This window comes from Tachysurus vachellii, chromosome 11 (assembly GCF_030014155.1).
Source record: "Tachysurus vachellii isolate PV-2020 chromosome 11, HZAU_Pvac_v1, whole genome shotgun sequence".
Classification (NCBI taxonomy): Eukaryota; Metazoa; Chordata; class Actinopteri; order Siluriformes; family Bagridae; genus Tachysurus; species Tachysurus vachellii.
Genome location: NC_083470.1, coordinates 2,342,033 through 2,364,559, shown reverse-complemented (window position 1 = coordinate 2,364,559; position 22,527 = coordinate 2,342,033). Strand labels below are relative to the sequence as shown.

The 22,527-nt window shown below is 36.7% G+C and overlaps 1 protein-coding gene across 1 annotated transcript; it reads right to left on the bottom strand.

The window, feature by feature from the left end:
- Window positions 1-14,212: 14,212 nt before the first annotated feature.
- foxd2 (forkhead box D2) lies at window positions 14,213-16,415 on the bottom strand. The gene has a single exon (XM_060882276.1). It carries the CDS (start codon window positions 16,168-16,170, stop codon window positions 15,064-15,066), a length of 1,107 nt encoding a protein of 368 aa, XP_060738259.1. The 5' UTR covers window positions 16,171-16,415; the 3' UTR covers window positions 14,213-15,063.
- Window positions 16,416-22,527: the final 6,112 nt, after the last annotated feature.

The window sequence follows — 22,527 nt, the reverse complement described above, 5'->3', positions numbered from 1 at the left end:
AGGCTAAAAAGGAAAATTAAATAAATTTGACTTTGGAGTGAACTGTTGCTTTAATGTGTGTCAGTGGGTGTTCCTCCAGAGCTGCTCAGATCCACGTTGGTGGCGTGCAGGAGTGGGTGAGGAGGAGGAGGATGGAGGAGGAGGAGGAGGAGGAGGAGGAGAGGGTGAAGCAGAAGCGATGAGAGCGCGAAGACCTGTCTGAGGGAGAGAAGCACAGAGCACAGCGACACGCTGCTCCAGCTGAACAAACAAAAACACCCCAAAACGCCACAAACTGTGGAGCTGGAAAAATGTGCAGGTCTGCACGGGGTCAGATTCCTGAGCGTATCTAATTTAATTTCACAAACTGTAAAACACCGGGCTGTGTAAAGGCTCCTACTACATACACACACACACACACACACACACATACATTTCTTACTTACCAAACATACAACAATTGTGTACAAACTTTTAGTTCCTCAGGTTCCTCAGAGGTTCCTTGGGATGGTCCACAGTTTTATGTTGATAAACAAGTGGAACACGGGACGTTCTCTGCTTTACAGTTCTACATATGGTCCTAGAAAGGAAAAATGTCTGGCAATTTTAAGAGGTCCTCATTAATCTGTCTTAGTAGAAGGTTATACCAAACAAAGTACCATTCTGGAAATTAGAACCATATAATATGCAAAAACAAATACAGAAATATAACAATTTCCCAATGGAAAAGGTGTAGGACCCTTGTAGCAGAAGTCCTGCAGAAGTCCTGGATTTGACTTTAAAAGTAGAATAATTGAAACTCTTTTACGAGGAACCCGAAAACAAAGCGCTTTTCTATAAGAAGAGGTTCCATGCTGCACCCTTTAGAGGTTTTAGGCTGGTGAACTCATAAAGATCTTATGTTTAACACTACAACAAAGGGGTTTCTTATAAGCAATGGTTCCATGTGGAACCCTTTAGAGATGTGGGTTTGTCTTTTAGCAAAAGGAGTTTACTATCAGAGAAGGTTCCATGTAACACCCTTTAGAGGTCTTAGGTTGGTGAACCCATAAAAGTATTACATAGAACCCTAAAACAAAGAAGCTTCGTATCAGGGGAAAAAATCCATGTGGAAACCGTGCGATGTCTAAGATCTAGCCCTCAGAGAAAAAGCTTTATGTCAAACACTAGAACAAAGGGGTTTTCTGTAAGAAAAGATTCCAGGTGTGGAACCAGGTAGAGGTGTTGCTGTGGCCTCTGGGTCAGCTACTTATAAAAGGTTCTAAAGGTCCATACAACAAGGTTTCCTGTTAGAAAAGGTTTAAAGTAGATCTCATTTTGGTTTTATCTAGTACCTTTCTTTGATTTGTCATTCTGGGAGAACTCATTGTAGAAGGTAAATAAGTAAATAAATAAATAATTCTCGTGTAAAACTACGTAGAACCCCTTTTAGTATCCAAAAAAAACCCCATCAAAATGTAAGGAAATTTAACAGTATTCTGTTCCTGTATTAGAGAGAAACTCTATATAGAACCCTAAGAACAAAGAGATCATGGGAACTCTAAGGCAATCAATGTAGAGCCATTTAGAGACCTTCGCTCTGTCAACATAGAGAACTCTTAAAGGTTCTAAGTTGACCTGCCAAGAAAACTGAAGAAATCTTTTATTTCAGAGATAAGAACATGTATGTGATCCCTGATTAGAGGGTCAGAACAAAAGAACCCTTGTTGAACCATGAAAGACAAACATCCATATAGAAATAAAGTTTGTAGACCAATGTAAAGAAGAAGAAGAAGAAGAAGAAGAAGAAGAAGAAGAAGAAGAAGATTTTTATTCAAATACAACTATCAGGTTTTGCAGCTTGTAGAAAAGGGGTCCTTAAAGAACTTTTAAAGGACAGGCCGAAGAACCTTTTTGAGTTCTTGTTGGAACCTTTTTTTTCTCTAAGACTTTATGTGTAATATATCCATAGTTTTATAGAATTAAAAATAAAAACTATTTCATTTCATCAGAAATGTCATTTTAATATCACTGATTAGTTTTAATCTTTACTTATTTGTTTTGACATATAAATGTATCTGCCTGTGTGTGTGTGTGTGTGTGTGTGTGTGTGTGTGTGTGTGTGTGTGTGTGTGTATGTGTGCGCAGGCAGCCCAGAGAACTCTGCTAAAGACATTAGCCCTGTGCTGGAGCGTCACAGACATGCGCTCGCTTCTCTAAATAAACGTTAGTCTTAAAAAGCTTGGCCTCACGACCTCCCTGTGATCGCCTTTCACTCTGCCTGTTTTACGCTAAACCTTTTTTTAATACTTTCATTTTTTTCCCCAAGACGTGACTCTTTATAAAGACATCTCTAAAATGTCTACACTGACAAAAATTTTGTCTCTGACAGACGTCCTCTTTAACGTCTTTTCCTTTTTTCGTCTGTGGAAAATTCTGCTTTCTGCTAGCTAACCTTAAATCCGCCACAGGAAACAGTTTAAATATCGTTTGGCTTTATTTAAGTAAAAAAAAAAGAAGTGATATCACACCACTCAGACTGAAGACATTGCGATTTAATGGTTATTTCTGTTTAGACAGATTGCTGGTTCTATTTTATAGCCTGCTAAGATGTGAGGTGGGCTTCACCATTAGCGCATTAGCTGGCTAACCAAATTAGCGAATAGATAGCTTTGGTTACTTCATAAATTTGAAACGTTTCTTCCATCTGACTCAACCTCAGTAGCCTAAAAATATTACTGTTCAAATATCTGACAGCGTCGTGTTTGGGTTCAGAGTTGTGGAACATTTTCAAAGTGACAGAGGAACAAAGCTGAATGGATTGTATATTTTTGTAAACCTTTTTCATTTCACTGTGTACTGCGCAGTGTTGTATAAAGTACTAGAAAGCAATACTTGAGTAAAAGTACAAGTATCGTACTAGAAAAAGACTTTGGTAGAAGTGAAAGTCACCTTTTAGAATATTACTCAAGTAAAAGTCTTAAAGTATCTGATATTTACTGTAAAAAAGTAATTTTTTGATATTTAATGTACTTAAGTATTTGAAGTAAAAGAAGTTTCAGTGATTTTTCGGTAGGCATAAGAGCAGGGGCGGTTCTAGGATTTCATCTTTAGGGGGTTTTAGCAATCAGTGAGAATTTTATATTATATATTATATGACTACATAGTAAGCCAAAAGTTATGGGATTATTAAATGGAAAAAGTGGACACCAAAATTTTATGCATGATGTAATGATGCCGGTCTTGAATCAGATCAGTTCATGTATGTGTGCATTCTCTACAAACAGTGTGTCCAATGAATGCAGTCATTAATAAAAAATATATTCACAAGACAAAGACCAAATCAATAAATGTTATTTTTATTTAGTATTGAATGGATTGTTTGCATTAATATTTTGTTTGTGCTACAACTCTGGTAATAAGAATAGTGACATTTCACTGCTTTTGGTTGCCGTTTTTGTGGCTTTCCGCCGATTAACGTTGTAGATAAATGTCTCCAGCTCTGACTGCGCGTGCACGCTGCGCGTCCCTGTGCTTCTCCATAGAGCGTGCGGAGCGTAATGTAATCTAGGAGTAGTGATTCACCAAACCTCCCTTATTGCAGTCACACACATTTCTTCTGATTTTATTTTGTAGTAACGAGTAACGAAGACGCTTAGTGGAAATATAACGGAGTAAAAGTGTACATTTTATCTAGGAAATGTAGTGGAGTAAAATAGAAAGTTGACATAAATTTAAATAGCGAAGTAAAGTACAGATACGTGACATTTCTACTTAAGTCACATTACAACACTGGTACTGCGTCAGCTGCAAACGGGTGAAACGACGATAAAAGCTTCTTGACTTGAAAAACCTTTAAGATGCCAATTTGAAAGTGGGATGAGAGACGTGAGGTGAAATCCACATTAGCACATTAGCTAACTATGATTTGCTGACTTAACATCAGACTAATTTCAGTCTGAAATCATTGGAAAGTCACAACTCTAAATTTATTTCTTTTCAGTTTCAGGTTAGAAAATGATATTTGCTATGGCATTTAGATCTGCTGTGAAAACAAAAGCACTGGGAAAAGAAAGAAAAGAGGATGTTGCAAAATATACCGTCATTAAGGTTCTTACGGTTGTTATATTCTTCCAATCCTGCTGATATCTTGAAAAAAGAATTTAACCCTTGTATGTTGTTCGTAGGGGGGGGCACGGTGGCTTAGTGGTTAGCACGTTCGCCTCACACCTCCAGGGTTGGGGGTTCGATTCCCGCCTCCGCCTTGTGTGTGAGGAGTTTGCATGTTCTCCCTGTGCCTCGGGGGTTTCCTCCGGGTACTCCGGTTTCCTCCCCCGGTCCAAAGACATGCATGGTAGGTTGATTGGCATCTCTGGAAAATTGTCCTTAGTGTGTGAGTGAATGAGAGTGTGTGTGTGCCCTGTGATGGGTTGGCACTCCGTCCAGGGTGTATCCTGCCTTGATGCCCGATGACGCCTGAGATAGGCACAGGCTCCCCGTGACCCGAGGTAGTTCGGATAAGCGGTAGAAAATGAGTGAGTGAGTGAGTGAGTGTTGTTCGTATTTTTGTTACTCAGCCAGCGTTCGTGCACTCTAAAAAATGATGTGTTGGATTTACTTAAAATATGTATGCACCATTTTTGCATCACACTTTTTAAGTAAACCCAACTTGGAAAAAAATTACTTAAAATTAACAAGAAAACTGTTGTTATATGTACTTAAATTTTTGGGTACACTCAACATTGTTTACTTAAAAATATAAGTAACATGGTAGAATCTGCTAAGTAACTGCAAGTTAAGTTAACTTAAAATTTAAGCTCATTTATGTTAAAAAAAGATAATTAATTGAGTTGAACCAATGTAAAATTTTAAGTTATTTTAGATCATCAGCTATTGGTCTGCATACTGCACTGCTGCTTGAATGGGTTAAACGCAGAGCACAAATTCCTAGTATGGGTCACCATGTCACTTCACTAAAATAAATTACACATGCAAATCACACAAAATAAAGCATTTCACTTTATTTTTTGAAACAGGCTGCAATACAATGGTGAAGCCTAAAACCACACATCATGAATGTACAACAAATGTGTCAAATTAACATATTTTGAACAAAAAAACAAACAGGACACTTCCTTGATGCTGCCCCCTTTGCAACACTTTCTTGCTCTGAGCTAGAAAGAGAAAAAAGTTTTATATTTAGTATGAATAGGCAAGACATTGCAGAGTCTTACTAGCATAGACCTTTTCAGTAAAAGATTGTATATACTAATGACGCATCACCTTTTTTTGGCAAAATACTCATATACTGGTAATTTATCAATACTGTTATTTAAAGATATTAATAGATCACGTTTTTGCATAATGTGCTATGCTGAGACCAGCGGATGTCGGAAGCGTGTCACGCCCTTCTGCTCCGCATTTACGCATGCGTAGAAGTTTCTCATTATTATAAGAAAAGTTAAGTTTCAAGCCAAGGTGGTAATTGAACAAAGAACTGCAAAGCGTTACACGGAGCAGGGCGGGAACAGATTCGTCAGAATTCGCCCTTATCTTAATGCAAACATGCCAACGCGATGCATGGTCATATACCTCTGAAATAAACAAATTAACCACTAGAACATTCATTCGATGGAGGCACACTGCTTTTAGGCGGACAATCGCGTGCACACTCGTTCCTCCTTTCAAACAATAACTTACTTGTACAAACTGGACTTTCATAAGTATTCAAGTAACACGTTTCTAATTGTTGAAGCTAAATTCGTAGCAATTCAGAAATTCAATTTAAAAAAGTTTCTTTCTTGACCACAAACGCAAACACAAACACAAATAAACGAATGTACGTTAAAACGACAAATCTTACCTCTTTTCAGCGTCTTCGTCTCTTTGCGTTTCAGAAAATATCTTCATCTAACACTACAAACAAGTGTTTATTAATTTCAAAACCTCAAAATCGAATATTTTGCTTAGTTTATTGAAAGTTAAGCTTACCTCTTTCCACCGTCTTCACATGTGCGTCACAAAATGGCTCCAGTTTTTTCCAGATTTGCATATCACGTGGCTCACAGTCAAACTTAAAATATTATGTTATAATTACTTAGTTTTGATGCAATTTTAATACTAGTTGACGTGACTTATGTTTTTTCATTATATTTATGCATACATTTAGGTTCACCTTGTAACTTATATATTTATGTTACAGACACTATATATGCTAAGTAGAGGTTGGAAAGTTAAAATTACTTTGTTATTTGTGTTTAGTTTATTTATTTTTAAAAGTAATGGTTGTTCAGCCAACGAATCGTTTTTTAGAGTGTGGGTCTGGTCGACCCGCTGCATTTTTGGGTTTTTAATTCAACACAATCAAAAACTTTATGTTAAAATACTCTACAGATGTTTACTTCATCCTAATTACAAGCAATATAAACAGCACATATGGTTAATATTTGTCCTTTACCTTTATTACATCACATTTTTTAATTAAAGTGCTACTCGTTTTTTGTTGTATTTTAATAAAATGTAATAAAAAAAGAAAGTCAAATTTAGTGGGGAAAAAAATCAACAAATTTACAAGGAAGCAAAGTTTTTCAAAGCTATTGATGTTTATGAATATGGGTCCCACAGACCCGAACATCTTACAAGGGTTAAATAATAAATGGCTGTTTATATTTAAAAAATATACTACATTAAAAATACACCATATCTAGTGCATCTATACTGTATATGTCCGAATATATAGGACCAACCTCATCATTTTCTGTTCATACACACTTTATAGCAAGGCAATAACGGCTCATACACCTTACACCTAATCTAGTGCTCTCTTTGTCTAATAAGGAAGCCATTTTGTGGCCTTTGAGGTCATTGGCTACATGTGGTCTTTGAGGACAACAACCTCCTAATCAATACACAATTGTCAGACTGTGTCTGATTGTAGGAAGACTCTCAGGTGTTTATAATAATTTATAACCACACTCTCCAGTGTCACCCAAATGAGGATGAGGTTCACTTTTGAGTCTGGTTCCTCTCAAGGTTTCCTCGAGGGAGTTTTTCCTCATCACAGTCACCTTAGTCACCTCAGGCTTGTTCATTAGGGATAAATACAAACCCAATTAAATATAAGTCTAATATTAATCTTGAATCTTGAATTTCAATTTCACAAAGCAACAATGTGCATTATTAAATGTGCTATACAAATAACAATGACTTGAAATTTAATTTAATTATATATTTATTCTTCAAATAATTGTTTCTCTGTCCTACACTTCATCAAGCGGATCCATGAAGCACCCTGCAACTTTCTAAAGGAACTTTTAGTGTTGTATTAAAAGAAGGTTCCCTTAACAACGATCATTCTTAACTATCCAAAGATCCCTAATGGGATCCATGTAAGAAATCTAAATGTAAACGATCCCTATCTTTAAAATAGATCCCAGAGTATCTGTTCATCATTTTTTTAGGATGTGGAATCAAAACTAGTCCTTTTACTGCTGGTTTTGTATTAATAAACACATGCAGCCTGAACACATTACATTTCTGATTTTACAGAGTTCTGGTTTTGTGAGTGTTCCAAGTAGAACCTCTTAAGGAAGATCTTAAACTATCCAAAGAACACTGAGGAACCACCATGTCGTCTATCCTACATTTTGTAGTATCTCAAAAAAATAACTAGTCATTTGTAGCGGTTATTGAAACGTATTACGGAACCATTATTATTATTAGTTTAATTAAGAATCTTGAATTGTGGAGAACATTACATTTAAAGGGTACTCTTAAGAGACTGTTCCAAATAATGATCAGTACAGCTGACTAGTTATTTTTGGAGATACTTCAAAATAATGCAAAGGACCCTGAGGAACCACCATGTAGAGTCTATCCAGCATTTTGCAGGATTAAAAAAAAAAACATTAAAAAAAACTTTTTTTTGTCATATAGATAAATTAAGCTCTGTATATAGAACCCTCTACACAGAACCCTACAACAGAAGGTTTCTTTTTTTAGACAGTGTTTCAAGCAGAACTCATTGAAGGCAGCCGACATAAAATCCAAATATCATTTATCATTAATGTCAACAGAATAAACACAGGCAGCCAAAAGGTTTCTTAGGTTCATGTTTTTATTTCCTTTGAAATATGCCAGAAGGTTTCTCCAAGTAAGAACCTTTTTAGATATCTGGAACCATTAACCACCCAAAGAACCCGACCCTTTCACAGGACGTCCAACAGGGAACCAATTTGGCGTTCGGCTCCCTTCTTCCTGACTAATGATGAGTTTAAATCTCGTAGGCGAACAGCACCTTCACCTCTCGATCAAACGCACCACCAGGGTTGTAGGTCACAATTTTAAACCCTCAGCCTCTCGTAAAGCTTATCATGAAGTGTCTTTTCCACGAGGGCTCAGGTCACGAAGGGGAAGAGGAGTGTCATGCAACTTTACAATAATGAGTCTTTCTAGGATTTAATAAGGTGCAAATAGAAGTTTAATGTAGAAAGATATTTTTCAGCAATATTAGAGATATAGGTGTGTGTGTGTTTGTGTGTGCGTGTGTTTATGAGTGTATGTCCCAAATATGACCAAATGTCCTCACATGGATAAAATTGCATTTTAACTGCAGCGTTATTTTAAACGACAAAGAGCCAGAATAGTTCAGGTTGAGGTTATGGTTAGATTTAGCACGCATTAGATGCATTAATAATAATGTCAGTGGAAGTTCCTCATGGGGATAGTATGAGAAACGTGTGCGCGTGCGCGCGTGTATGTGTGTGAGAGAGATGGGAGTCGAGCAGCAGGTGTCCATCACTGAGCCCAAGCGTGTCAAAGTAGATGAGGCGAACACCTCCAAAGTTAATATTTTGTTTCCAGAGAAGAGGGGAGTGCTCTATCTGCGCTTTATTTACACATCCTAAATTAATTAAGCCGCAGATTCCTCCGCGCGCTGGATAAACAGTGCGGGGCGGTGCGTGGGGAGCGCGCGCCTTAATTTATTATAGCCGTACATCAGACACCGCATTCCTGCACAATGAGGCTCATCTGTTTATTTCAGCACTCGATGTATACGTGTGTGTGCGTGTGCGTGTGTGTGCGTGCGTGCGTGCGTGTACTGAATAGTTCCCAACGTCAGTATAACTTACAGGAAGTAAAATATCAAAGCTGGTGCTGCTCAAAACATGACACAATACGTCATAGATAACGATCTGTAAATAAATAACAGGCGCCAAAACAGTGAAAGCCTTTCAGCCTGAACTGTATGAACTGAACTTCATCCCGACTCGTCTGGTCCCGAACAGGGCTGGAGAACCGGCTCCGTTATCCAGCATGAGCTCCTGCTTGTGTTCAGAGTTTCATATAAAACGTGAACTTATTATTTTATCTTTATATTAGCAGCCATCTTTACTCTCTGATGCACTTTAGCTACTTTCTTTGCACTAATATTTGTGTCTTTTGTATGTTGTGTGTATAATAATAATAATAATAATAATAATAATAATAATAATAATAATAATAATAGCAGGATTTGAAGTGACAGTATTACATAATGCACTTATATAAAGTTCCTACTTCTGGGTCTTGATTTTTATTGATTTGTCTATCCATCTATTCCATGTTTAAAAAAGTGTGTTTTTTTTTTTTTGTTTATGTATTTAATTGATATGTATATTGTGTATGTGCGTTTCTGTATGTGAAATAAATTAAATTGCAGAAGTGAAATGTTCGAGCTCACAAAGTAAAAACAAATAAATAACTAAGACTAGTGTAAAAATAATTCTGGTGGAAAACAAACTGGATAACAGTAAAACTGTCAGATTAATGCATCACCCAACACTGTCGCCATGGTTACGCTCCAAAACCGAGCGCGCTGCAGCACTGAACAGCGCCTCAACAGGTGACGTTTTATTTGGATCTAGTATTTATTTAGTATTTATTTAGTGTGTGATTTGGACCCTTATACTTTTTCAGTCTGAACGCGCTGGAATCATCTGTCAAGAATTTAATTACTTCATTAATTCAGATTTGTTTTCTGTTTGTTTTTTTATATAAATAATAAATTACGTAAAAATAAAATAAATACGTAAATAAATACGTAAATAAATAAATAAATGTTATATAAAGAAAAATAAAAAAAATCCCTTGTGAAAAATGTACTCCATTTGAAAGTCTAAAAAAACAAAAACCCAAAATAAACAAGTAAACAAAAAGAGGCATATAAATTTCATGGTGCAGGCGTGTAGACGGCTTGCTGGATTGTGGGTGGTCCTGCTTGCTCAGCGGTGTAACTAACTCACCACATGGTGTGGAGAGTAAAATGAAAGCTGAAAGAAGGGATAATTAGAGAGATGTACAGCTTGTTAACCCGCGATTTAACACCGTCGGTTCGATCCGAGAAGGCAGCCATGTGATTTGCCACATGGAGCAGCAAACTCAAGACCGCAGATCCTTAGCTAAGTAAAGATTTTTCCTTCTAAGGCCTTTTTCTTCCATGACAAATCACTTCCAATAAAATCATCGATGGTGTTAAATGGCGGGGTAACAAACTCACTGTCCCTCTAATTACCCCTTCTTTCTGTCATTTGATCCTTTTTTTACCATGAAAACTTCCTATTCATTTTTAAGTTGTGGTGCAAAGACAGCTGCTCATATAAGAATCAGTTTATCATTTTATACAGCTGTGCGATGGAGGAGTGACAGGTAAGGTCAGAGAGAGCGAGAGAGAGAGAGAGAGAGAGAGAGAGAGAGAGAGAGAGAGAGAGAGAGAGAGAGAGAGAGAGAGAGAGAGAACAGTTTCTGTTCAGAGCTGCAATGACGAAACGGATTTTGAATCGCTTAAAGTCTTTTAATAAAACCGCACTCCAGATTATAAAGTTGGCTATTGAGCCGTGTGATGCTTAAATGCTGGGAAACACGTGTGTGTGTGTGTGTGTGTGTGTGTGTGTGTGTGTGTGTGTGTTTTGCGCGCGGTCGGGAATCACTGCCACTGCAAACACTCGCACGCATTTCTGGAGAAAATCCTATTTCGTCTGCTCTGTGTTTTCATGAGCCTTTGCCTATTTCGCTTTGAGCGATTTCTCAGACTTTATTTACTTTTTAAGTTGCATGTTGTGCAAATTTGAGGCTTTAATAACAAACAGTAATATAGGCTCTATTAAAAACATAACTCTGTGTGTGTGCCCAATTTTGTGGTCAGCAAAGACCAGAAGTACATGCAGTTGTGTAATTTTCCGCTGACCTCTTTAACCTGCACAGCGTTTAGTGTTACTGTGTGTGTGTGTGTGTGTGTGTGTGTGTGTGTGTGTGTGTGTGTGTGTGTGTGTGTGAGAAAGAGAGAGAGAGAGAGGTGCTACATATGTACATGACCTCGGTTGAGTGGATTGGTGTCAAACTAATTTAAATGTAATGGCCACTTAATAATAATAATAATAATAATAATAATAATAATAATAATAATAATAATAATAATAATAATACAATTGTTCTTATTATTATTATTATTATTATTATTATTATTATTATTATTGTTTTCTTAATAATAATAATAATAATAATAATAATAATAATAATAATAATAATATAGAAGGAGAAAGATTTTTAGTTGATTTCTTTCTAAAAATTCTCTTTTTGGCCTCGTGTGGAAAACGTTTTAATGCAAATTATAAGTATTCATATATTCATGTACAAAAACATATAATGAAACAATATATACAAATGTTTTAGTGAAGCAAAACGCTTCATAAATACTGTCATAAATCATTTCTAAGGGACAGAAATAAGAATAAAAAAATTGTAGCTAATGTAAGCTACAAAATGTAATGTTTTTTGTCATCTAACAAAAAATATGTAAACATTTTTAAAAATTTACAAATATATGTTTATTGATTAATAAATTAAAGCTGTTAGATTTATGTCTGTTTCTTATGGTTTGCTTTGTGTTGTTTTGTTTTGCTTTTCTTCTTTTTGGTAATCTACTATTAATTCACGTTGTTGTGTATAAAAGAAAAACATTTTGAATAAAACCAGTGTTTATTGGTCCAAACGAGTAAAAAAAAAAAAAAAAAACGAGTCTCGAGCGCCTTCTTTTAACTTCTTAAATGATAAAGCGGTTTGTCAGAAACCCCGCATGGAGTCGCCGTGTTTTGGGGGAACATTTAGACCAGACAAAAGAGGAACACACACAAGATACAAAAAAAGCCAGATCCTCAAATCCATTTCACGCTCGACCCGAGAAGATTTCATTCCCACCCAAGCGTGCTGCTCGGGTCCAGCATCAAACGGATTCGTGAATCTGGGCTTTTATTATTTTTTTTGTTGTTGTGGAGCTTCATGTTCCCTAAAAACCACCACACGGGAAGGGTGAGAACTAAATCTTTTTAAAAGGTTCCCCCGGTGTGTGTGTTTATGTGTGTGTGTGTGTGTGTGTGTGTGTGTGTGTGTGTGTGTGTGTGTGTGTGTGTGTGTGTGTGTGTGTGTTCTCACATTGTGCTTGGGTGTATTCAGATCCACTCGGGCAAAAAAAATCGTCACCAGCAAACAAGTAAAAACAAACACGCACACAAAAATAGATTTCTACAAATATAAATAAAAAAGAAGATAATTGTATGCTACAAATAACAGAATGTGCTTCTACAAATTAGTAATGCATCCTCGTAAGGATCCTCGCTTTCAATCACCTGCTTTCAAACCCTGATGTTCTCTTTTTCTTTAGCTGTCTTTGTCATTTGACAGAGAAATTCGATTATAATGCCACGCATGCGCGGTCCATTTAAACCTTAGCTATATTTCAGGAGAGCTATTTAAATCTTTTTGCCTGATACAATACATCAGATCTACAGGTTGCCTTTAGGAATATAAACCTAAACTCCGCTAAGAATTTAATCATGCTGAATGCAAATAGTTACAGATCAGTTACAGTCTTTTTTAATGAAGAAAAAAGGGGAAATCTTTCAGTTCAAGATCTCAGTCTAAGATCAGGGAATTCATTGATCTCCGTACGCATGTGTGATATTTATCAGGACATGTCTTTATCCAGCTCTAACAAGCAATGAGCAATATACAATGAGTTTAATCCCAAGATAACAAATTGATCGATGTTAAAATAAAGTGTTAAAGTTTAATCTCATTGTTATCTAATAAGATTTTCTGTTTAACACGAAAAGGGTTTCAATTCGACAAAATAGAGAGACTTCCATTTAAAAGTTAATCCAGCGGTGTTCAATTACCTCGGGGGGATGAATTGTGTTAATTCCAATAATATCCACTAAAGGTGTTGGGACCTTCAAATAAAGTTGCGCAAATATTTAAAAAACAAAAGGTTTGTGGGGAAAAAAATAGCTATTATTATTATTATTATTATTAATAATAATAATAATAATAATAATAATAATACTAACAGTAATATTATTATTATTTATGACTTCATTAAAACACTGATAAAAAAAATCAACAAAATAATTAAAACAAAAAAGTTGGACAAAGAAAAAAGTTAAACATTATAATTTTTTTACTGAATTTATTTTCTGAATTTTTGTGTATTGGGCCTATTTTAGATTTGTTCATAGACTACTGAAGTTGAAAACCCTTTTTTAAAAGAAAAGGTGAAATATATTAAGGAACAAACATAGAAACCAGAAACTTTACTTTTTTTTATTATATAAAAGCAGCTTTACTTTAATCTTTGGCGGTTTATGTGAGTTTTGTGTAGATTCAATGTTCTTCTTGCGCTTTTTTAAGTTTATTCAAAATATTTATTCCTTAACACATTTCTATGCTTGTGCCTTTTTCACAATCCGCTAAATGCATTAAAATCTGTCTAACGAGCAAATTTAGGTCTTTTAATAAAAAATAAAAAAAATAAAAAAATATCTGCATTCATATTCATCACTTCAGGCCTCCCTCACCTGTACAAGCTGGTATTTAACCTGCCATGGATACACACTTCTGTATTCTGTACTACTGTATTGTTTCCCCTGTAGTTAATGCACAGCAAGACTGAATGTGAGATGTCAATATTATAATGTTCATTAAACCTGTTTAAAAGATGCCTTATAAGTGTAGGATCTCACAAAGACTTGTGGGATTATTTTTAGACCCCAATGTATTTTCATTCCTAACAAAAAAAAAGATATTTAGTTATTATACCACAAATCTATGAAAAATCATAATCAGACTAACGTTTGCGCATTTTAAATCATTGATGATCATTTTTTAAACAGTTAATTAAACTCTGTCTCTGGTGTACACAAATATAACGAAGAAAAACAGCTTTAAAATTCACAACATTTATTTCTTGTCATTACAACCAAATGACCTATGAACATGACGTGTGTTTATCTGTTTTTGTTTGTTTGTTTGTTTTTTACAACGTAGCGACATTTTCTTCACAGATTATCTTTAATGTAATTATAAGAAAAAAACGTATGCACAGTCAGACAGGAGGAGAGGTAATGCGAGTTACATCAACGCCACATAATTTTTGTCTGAGGACAAAAAAAAATTAAAATTAAAATTAAAAATATAAAACAAAAAACAGATATTTTTGACACTGATATATCGCTGTTTGGGCAGAAACCCCACTGTCACTGGCAAAAATGTGCTTTTCCAAAAAAAAAAAAAGTAAACCTGAGTCGATATTTTCGGTCTTTCTAGTATTAAACAGTGCTTTTTTTCACAAAACCCACAAAAAATATATATAAACCATAACAATAGCAATAACAATCTGTAAGCGCGCCGACAGGAAAATCCACTATTCACAAGGAGATAAAATTAACTGAAGGTTTTCCGATTAAAAAACAACTGGACCGGAAATCAAAGGTCAAATGTTAACCTCAGACTATCTTTTCTTTTTTTTTAAATGTTCATTTCTGCCTGCACGTGATGTTGTTTCTCAGTATAGTACATATTTACAGTTCATAAATATAACGTAATTAATTAAGACTTTTGTTTGTTTGTTTGTTTACTCTCAAATTTCCACAAAAAAAAGAATTTTTAGCCTCACAAAAAGTCAGTTCCTACCTTGGCAAAATGTCGCATTTTTTAAAACGGATCGCGGCGCATTCAGGCTCGCTTGCCGTTCTGGGGAAAAAAAAGACTAGAAAAAAGTTTGTTGTCCTCGTTTTACCGGAGGAAGTCCGTGCACGAGCTCGGAGCAATCGTTTCCGGAGAGAGGTTCAAGTGGTTGGAGGACGGTGGGGTGAGCATAGCTAGGATCTGTGCCTGACCCGCTGGTAACTGGGCGCTGTATGGGGCTGAGGGCGGCGAGCTGGTAGCGCCGATGATGTTGTCTATGGAGAAAGACGGGCGACGAGACGTGTTCGTGTCCGTTTTGGGAGGCGCGAGTGCTGGACCGAGTTGCGGGTAGAAGGGCTTCCTTAGTTCTGCTCCCAGCAGAGAGGGCGACACTGTGTGCGGAGACGAAGAGAAGATAGATGATGGCACTGCGGGAAGGGGACACGGCGCGCCCTGGAAAGGGAACGTCCCAGCCGGGTGATGGTGATGGTGGTGGTGGTACGCGTGAAAGTTCTGCAGTGCCAGTCCGTAGCCGCCAGCTCCACCGGCACCAGGGCCGTAACAGCCGTAAGGGCCGTATCCAAACCCCGGCAGAAATCCGCCCGCGTCACGAAGAACCACGTCGCTGTTCTGGTGTCTCTTGAAGCGCTTCCGCCTGCGCAGAAAGCTGCCGTTGTCAAACATGTCGGCCGACTCTGGGTCCAGCGTCCAATAGTTGCCCTTTCCAGGATTCCCGGGCTCCCGTGGGATCTTGACGAAGCAGTCGTTGAGCGATAGGTTGTGCCGGATGGAGTTCTGCCAAGCTGGGAACTTTTCTCGGTAGTACGGGAACCTGTTGCTGATGAACTCGCAGATCTCGCTAAGCGTCAGCCGTTTCTTCGGGCTCTGCAAGATGGCCATCGTGATTAACGCGATGTACGAATAGGGCGGCTTCACGAGAGCGTTTTTAGCCGGTTTGTCCCCTATTAATGGGTCAGCGCCAGCTTCGGATTCGCCCCGAGCCACAACGCGGTCGTCATCCGGGCCCTCGGACCCGCTGGCTGCGCCCTCCCCGACCTCATGGGACGACAGAGGGTCGTCAGAGTCGTGGTCCTGGTGAAAAATGTGAGGATGGCGCAGATATTTTCCGTCTCTCACGCCGTCTCCACCGACCACGTCGATGACCACGTCGTCGGACAGCGCCGGGCTCTCCGACACGTCCGTCCCCAGAGTCATGCTGGGGAATTCGTGCTGTCCTCCTCTTCCTTCTCCTCTCCGTCCTCTCACTTCTTCCGCGTCCAGGTCTCGTATACGGTCTCCCGTGAGCGCGCACTGCTAAAGTCAGTAATCAGTCCGAACCGGACTGCTGCGTCTTTCTGTCTCCATTTGTTTGGGGTTTTTTTGTGTTTTTTTAAGACAATTTGTTGTCGATGACGCAGGGAGGCAGCGCGGTGCGCCCCGCACAAGCTCCGGAGTCTATTACCCCCTCCTCATGCTTCTCAAAAACTATTTATCCCAGGGGTCACGTGACCGGCGTGTCAGTAACCAAAGTTTACAGAAGAGAGCAGAGAAAAAAGGGAGGAGGAAGATATGTGAGTGTGTGTGTGTGTGTGTGTGTGTGCGCGCGCGCGCGCGCACTTTAACTTCACACACTCACAACAAGTTAAACTGAACTGACAGAATTTTGGACAAAAAGCTTCGTTTTGCTCTCAAATTGTAAAAAAGTGCTGTTTGTAGTTGGTATGAAACGAATCAACAAAATAAATGTACATACGTTATGTTGGAAAATTCTTAATAAAATGTCTTCCCTTATTTAAAAAATAAATCCATTATTCATTTACTAGACTTGTTATTTAAGATGTTTTACAGTTTAAAAATGTAGGTACTTGATTAAATAATCCGCTATCAGGTCGTATCCGTAAGCTGCAGTACATCTTTATAGACAAGGTATTAAATGCTCATGCGTTTTACACGTGTTGATGTAAATAAACTGATTTTTATTAAGTTTTCGCAAAAGCCGAAATCACTCAGGCTGTCAGACGTAATTACTGCATTTTTGTAGCATCTTTAGAAACGTTTTTAGAAACAACAGCCTATATAAAATTAAAAATATCTATCTGACTGTAACCTGTACATCTCACTGAGGAAATTCATACAATACAATATCAGTACCTAACATATATGTATACAGCTGCAAATGATTATTTATGTATTTATTTACATTGCTGTTAAATCACCGACATTTTAATCTAACATTAAATCAAATCAAATGTATTGTCCAAGTCTAAAACTGCCCAAGCATAAAGCTACTGTTAGTGTTATGGAGTGGAAACAATCCACGTTTCTTTAGTGTTATGGAGGTTAATTAATTAACTTCTAACATATAAGCCTCATATATTTGATTTTTTTGAATAGTGTTAAGAATAATTATGAAGGACTGTAACATATATGTATTAATAATAATAATAATAATAATAATAATAATAATAATAATAATAATAATGAGAAGAAGTAGACTCATAAAATTTTCACTCACAAATAATCTTAGTTGAATTTACAATGATTTAAAATGAAAATAAATGAGAATAATAACCATGAAAACTCTTTAAAACGTTTGTTTGTTTTTTTCTCGCTAATAATATGTGGAATTTTCGCTTTGCGCTTTTGCACATTCATCACAATTCGAAACATCATCTGTCCGCATTATTCACATAACTTACATACGTTCCCAACACACACACACACACACACACACACACACACACACACACACACACACAAGCAGAGCGCGTGTATTCCATGTCTAATGAAAAACCTTGTGAATAATCAATAAGGACGGTCCAGGAATATAAATTCATTGCATCACTATCCTTTGTAACTGCATCCACAATTTTCTCTGTGCATTTAGTGCAAAAACAAAGATGGAGCAGAATAAAAAAAACAAAGTGAAAATAGAACTAAAATCTCGACTCGGTAACAGGATGGAAAAGTGAATGGACCCGCATTCAGATAAACAGATGGAAGAATTAGCTCTCACGTTAGGACTTAAAATTCTCTCTACACCACTTTACTATATAAGAAGAAGACGTGGGAGGGGGATAAATATTATAAAATATAATATATCTATTAAAATAATCTTAAATCTCTTTAGTAAGCTAAAATTGTGTTGCCAGGTTATGTTTAAAAAGACCGTTAATATCAATTTGTTTTTTATGTTAAGCTGGTTGATTTTTTTTCTATATTTTAAAATGTTTTTAAATTCATATGTGTAATTATTTTGGAATGATGTAGTTTTTATCATAACATTCACACATAAAAGGCTGTATAGTTACTCAAAAACTGCGACCTTCTCATTAAAACATGTTTAATCTCCAGGAGCTTGTCTACCTCAGTGAAACAAACCAAAACCTTCTCATGTTAAATAATGTAATGTAGATGTTGCCTGTAAAATTTGTTTTATATCGCTTTCTTTCTGGTTGCTGTTTCTGATACCGGGGGGGAAATATGCATAATGTATATATTCATTGCAATTAACTTCTTTTCCGACCCGTAAAGATTGTGTTTACAAGGTGATTACAGCACCACCTAGCGGCAAACTAATATGGACATCAGATCAAGTTTTTCTCTGATTATAATCCTTTTCTTTGGAGCATAGCTAAAGTCTTTTTTCTTTCTTTTTTTCAGTTTACAAGGAGAAATGTATTTAAAATAAAACACTCATTTAATTAATGAATCAATATGATAATCAAAAACTCAGAAAAAAGGGAGAAAACTTTAACTTTTCCCTTATCATTGTACCTTATGAAATGTAGTTGTACCTGATAAAGTGGACAAAGTGCATTTTTTAAATAATTTAATGCATAATCATGTATTAGAATAAAACACTATAAAAGGTGACACTATAAGTGCATTTCTAGGCAAAAGCTACTGAATGTCTACATAAACAGTAGCCTATAAATGGTGCATTATTTAAGGGCCCCAGCTCTAACATCAAATAATAGACCTGTATAGTATCCCTTTTATTTGGAGAAGAATAATTACATTGCTATGTGCATTGTGATCACTGCTATTTCTTATTTCAGAGGTTTAATGTCTTAATGCTGCAAAGTTGGCAGTTTCAGATCATTAACGTTATAAAGGCCCCTTATGTGCACTGGGATTGATTAGCAATATAGAGACCGGCCTTTAATTTTTCATAACGTTAATAATAATGTGCATACAATTTATTTTAAAGTGTATGCTACTATGTTCACATTCCACAAACATTCCCCAAAAACTTTCCAAAATTGTACAAATAAACTCTGTCATTATAATTGTATCATATACAGTATTTGGCTTATACTTATAGTAGACAGACAGACAGACAGACAGACAGACAGATAGATAGATAGATAGATAGATAGATAGATAGATAGATAGATAGATAGATAGATAGATAGATAGATAGATAGATAGATAGATAGATAGATAGATATTTGATTGTGTGGGAATCAGAAACGTTCTTAGTCTTGACTGCCATCTAGTGGACACTAAACAAAGTACAAGTGTAGGCATCTGAGACTGCCGTTTTTCTAAACCTTGTTATTGTTGTGTTAATAGATGAATTACAGAATGTTACACTGATCAACATGTTAATACGGAGTCACTTTACTACAATTTTTAAACATACCTATAAGATTCATTTAAAATTCTACTCCTGAAATGTGTATTATGGAAATGACTACAGATTTGAATTGTATTCGTCATATACGCAATCATATTACGACATGTTTTAAAGCATTATATTCTGAAATGATCATAAAATTTTATTTAAAAAAAACTTACAGGAATTAAAACATAGAGGATTGCTTTAAAACCGTAGGTTCCACGTGTTATGTTTTACGTGTTATTGTTTTAATTCTACTTTATTTGTTTGTATTTGTGTGTGTGTGTGTGTGTGTGTGTGTGAGAGAGAGAGAGAGAGAGAGAGAGAGAGAGAGAGAGAGAGAGAGAGAGGGTGTGTGTGTGGCCATGTATTTATCTCTTTATGAGGACTAAATGTCTATTCAGGGATACATGACAATTTCAGTACTGTGTGTGTGTGTGTTTGTGTGTGTGTGTGTGTTTGTGTGTGTGTGTTCCCCAGATGATCAAACATTGTGTTGATTCAGAATACAAACACGTTTCATTCATTTGTAGATTGCTTGTTTACACCTTGAGGGTTTCAGAAAATTTGTATTTTCTTAATTTACGTCAACAGAAACAAACCTAGATAATATTTACATTTAAAATAAGTGTCCCAATATTTTCTGACGTCACCCTACACACCTGTTACTGGTGTCCACAAGGTGTCGTGCGTTTCCTGCCATCATTGACCTGGTCAGCACATCTCCATAAAAAGGATCATTACTATTATAGCGGTCTTTTACAACAGACAAAAGTCATCCTGTAGACCACAGCTTCCCAAGCCTGGTCCTGGAGACCTGACTGTCATGAAGTCTACATTATTTCTGGAAAATCTGTTTTCCATTTCTGACATGTTCTTGTCAAGGATGTTGAGCAGGAATCTTTTCAGAGACTGACAGAAGGTGATGGTGCTATCATCAGACTCAGTATGTCTCACAGATGAGAGCAGCACACTTTCAGCAAAGTATTTACTCATTACTCTCCTTCTCTCTGGAGCTGCAGTCGAGTACTCATCTTTGCGGACTCCAGTGATGACACCAGCACATGCAGTGGACATATCCATCCACTGCGACTGTTAAATTGCATTGCAATTGAAGAAATGATGCCTCTTAATTAACAAGCTTGTTGCACAAATTACCTGTGGTATCCTCATCATCCTCTGATATCTCTGGCAGGATAGTGAGAAGATTGTCTTCATTCCGAACAATGCACAATATTGTTACACCATATTGGCTTCTCCAGTGAATTTCAAGCAGTCTTTGGAAACAAGGAGCATCATACTTCTCTGATACATTTCACCCTGCATGACACTAAGTGCAACTGGTGCTTATAACCGTGAATATACGGGATATATCGAGCAAGCTTTGCTTGAAGTAATGCTTGCACACCACCTCTTGCAGCACTTATCACTGATGCAGCATCTAAGGTTAACTACGTTGTCAGTGCTGTAGCAAGGATCAGAAAGATGTCTCAATATTTCAGAGGACACAATTAGATGAACCTCGGGCATGGAAGTACACACAAATCTACTCATGATGGACGTTAAACCTGTCCCTAGTCCCGTTACTTTTCAGACAAAACCTTTTTTTGTATATCGTTACAATTGTACTTGTCATTTTTAGGTGTACCCTCAGCGATATTAGCCAGCTTGTTATCTTTCTCTTAGAGGCATTCAAACAGTTTCAAGTAGAGACCTGAAGCAATGTCATATGCATTAGCATCCCTGTGATCACACTTTAAGGTTTCTGTTGTTCCACAGAGCCTTAAATAATTCACACACAGAAACTTAACTACTGAGGGCACTTAGCTGAGGACACGACAGTTTACATACAGGCCGAGCTGAGCCATTACAAATAATATTTGCAAAATAGCTCTTAGGTTTATGTTTTTTTAATCATTTTTATTATATATTTTTTTCATTTTATGAAATTAAAGAAGCAACCACTCTACAAAATGAAATGATTTCGCATAGACATTAATTGAACACTTCAGAATCAATACAATACAACAAATCAATGGCAATACAACAAACACCCATAGTTACTATTTTGAATCTCAAACCACCAGGACAGTGCAACTTAATTTTTTCTACATATTAATAAATTAAAGAAGCACTCAGATAACAAAACGAAACAATCTTTCAAAGATTTTGCATATATACATAAAAACATCTATAGCACCGGTTAGTTACCAAATAACACAGCTTAATATTTGATGTACAAATCAGGACAATGCGACGGTTGTTGTGGTTGTTGGCCAATTTATCAATGATGCTTTCAGCATGCAGGGATTTCGCTTTAGGCAAGGCAAGGCAAGGCAAGGCAAGGCAAGGCAAGGCAAGGCAAGGCAAGGCAAGTTTATTTGTATAGCACATTTCATACACAGAGGTCATTCAAAGTGCTTTACACAGAAATTAGAAAAAAATTTATGAGAGAAAAAAAATATATATGTATAAATAAGAGACATACGATAAAATCATAATAAAAACAAAGACCAACTAGATTTGTAAAGTTCGTTGTAACAAACTTTGATGTTTGCTTTGAAGAGGCAAGTATTCGCAAAGGCCGGTGCTTTTTGGAGGCGAGTGGACATAAGGGCCAGTGTTACTTTTGGAGGCAAGTGGACAGAAAGATAGGGTGCCAAAACATTTGGAGGCAAGTGGAGACGAGCATGTGACATCATCAGAATACATGTGAGGAAGTTCCCCTCATTGTTCTGAGTGTTTTGATATGTCACATATCCATGGTGTATAAAGTTTTTTTATTTGCATATTTTGGGGGCAGGGCTGCGGAACAACCGGAAGGCCAGTCAGTACACCAATTTAAAACTTTGTTCAGAGTCTCACCCTAAAGGAGCTGGCCGAGTTTGGTGTAGATAGTTCCAAAGCTTGCCGAGTTATAAACCTCCAAAGTTTATAATGGGAGTCTA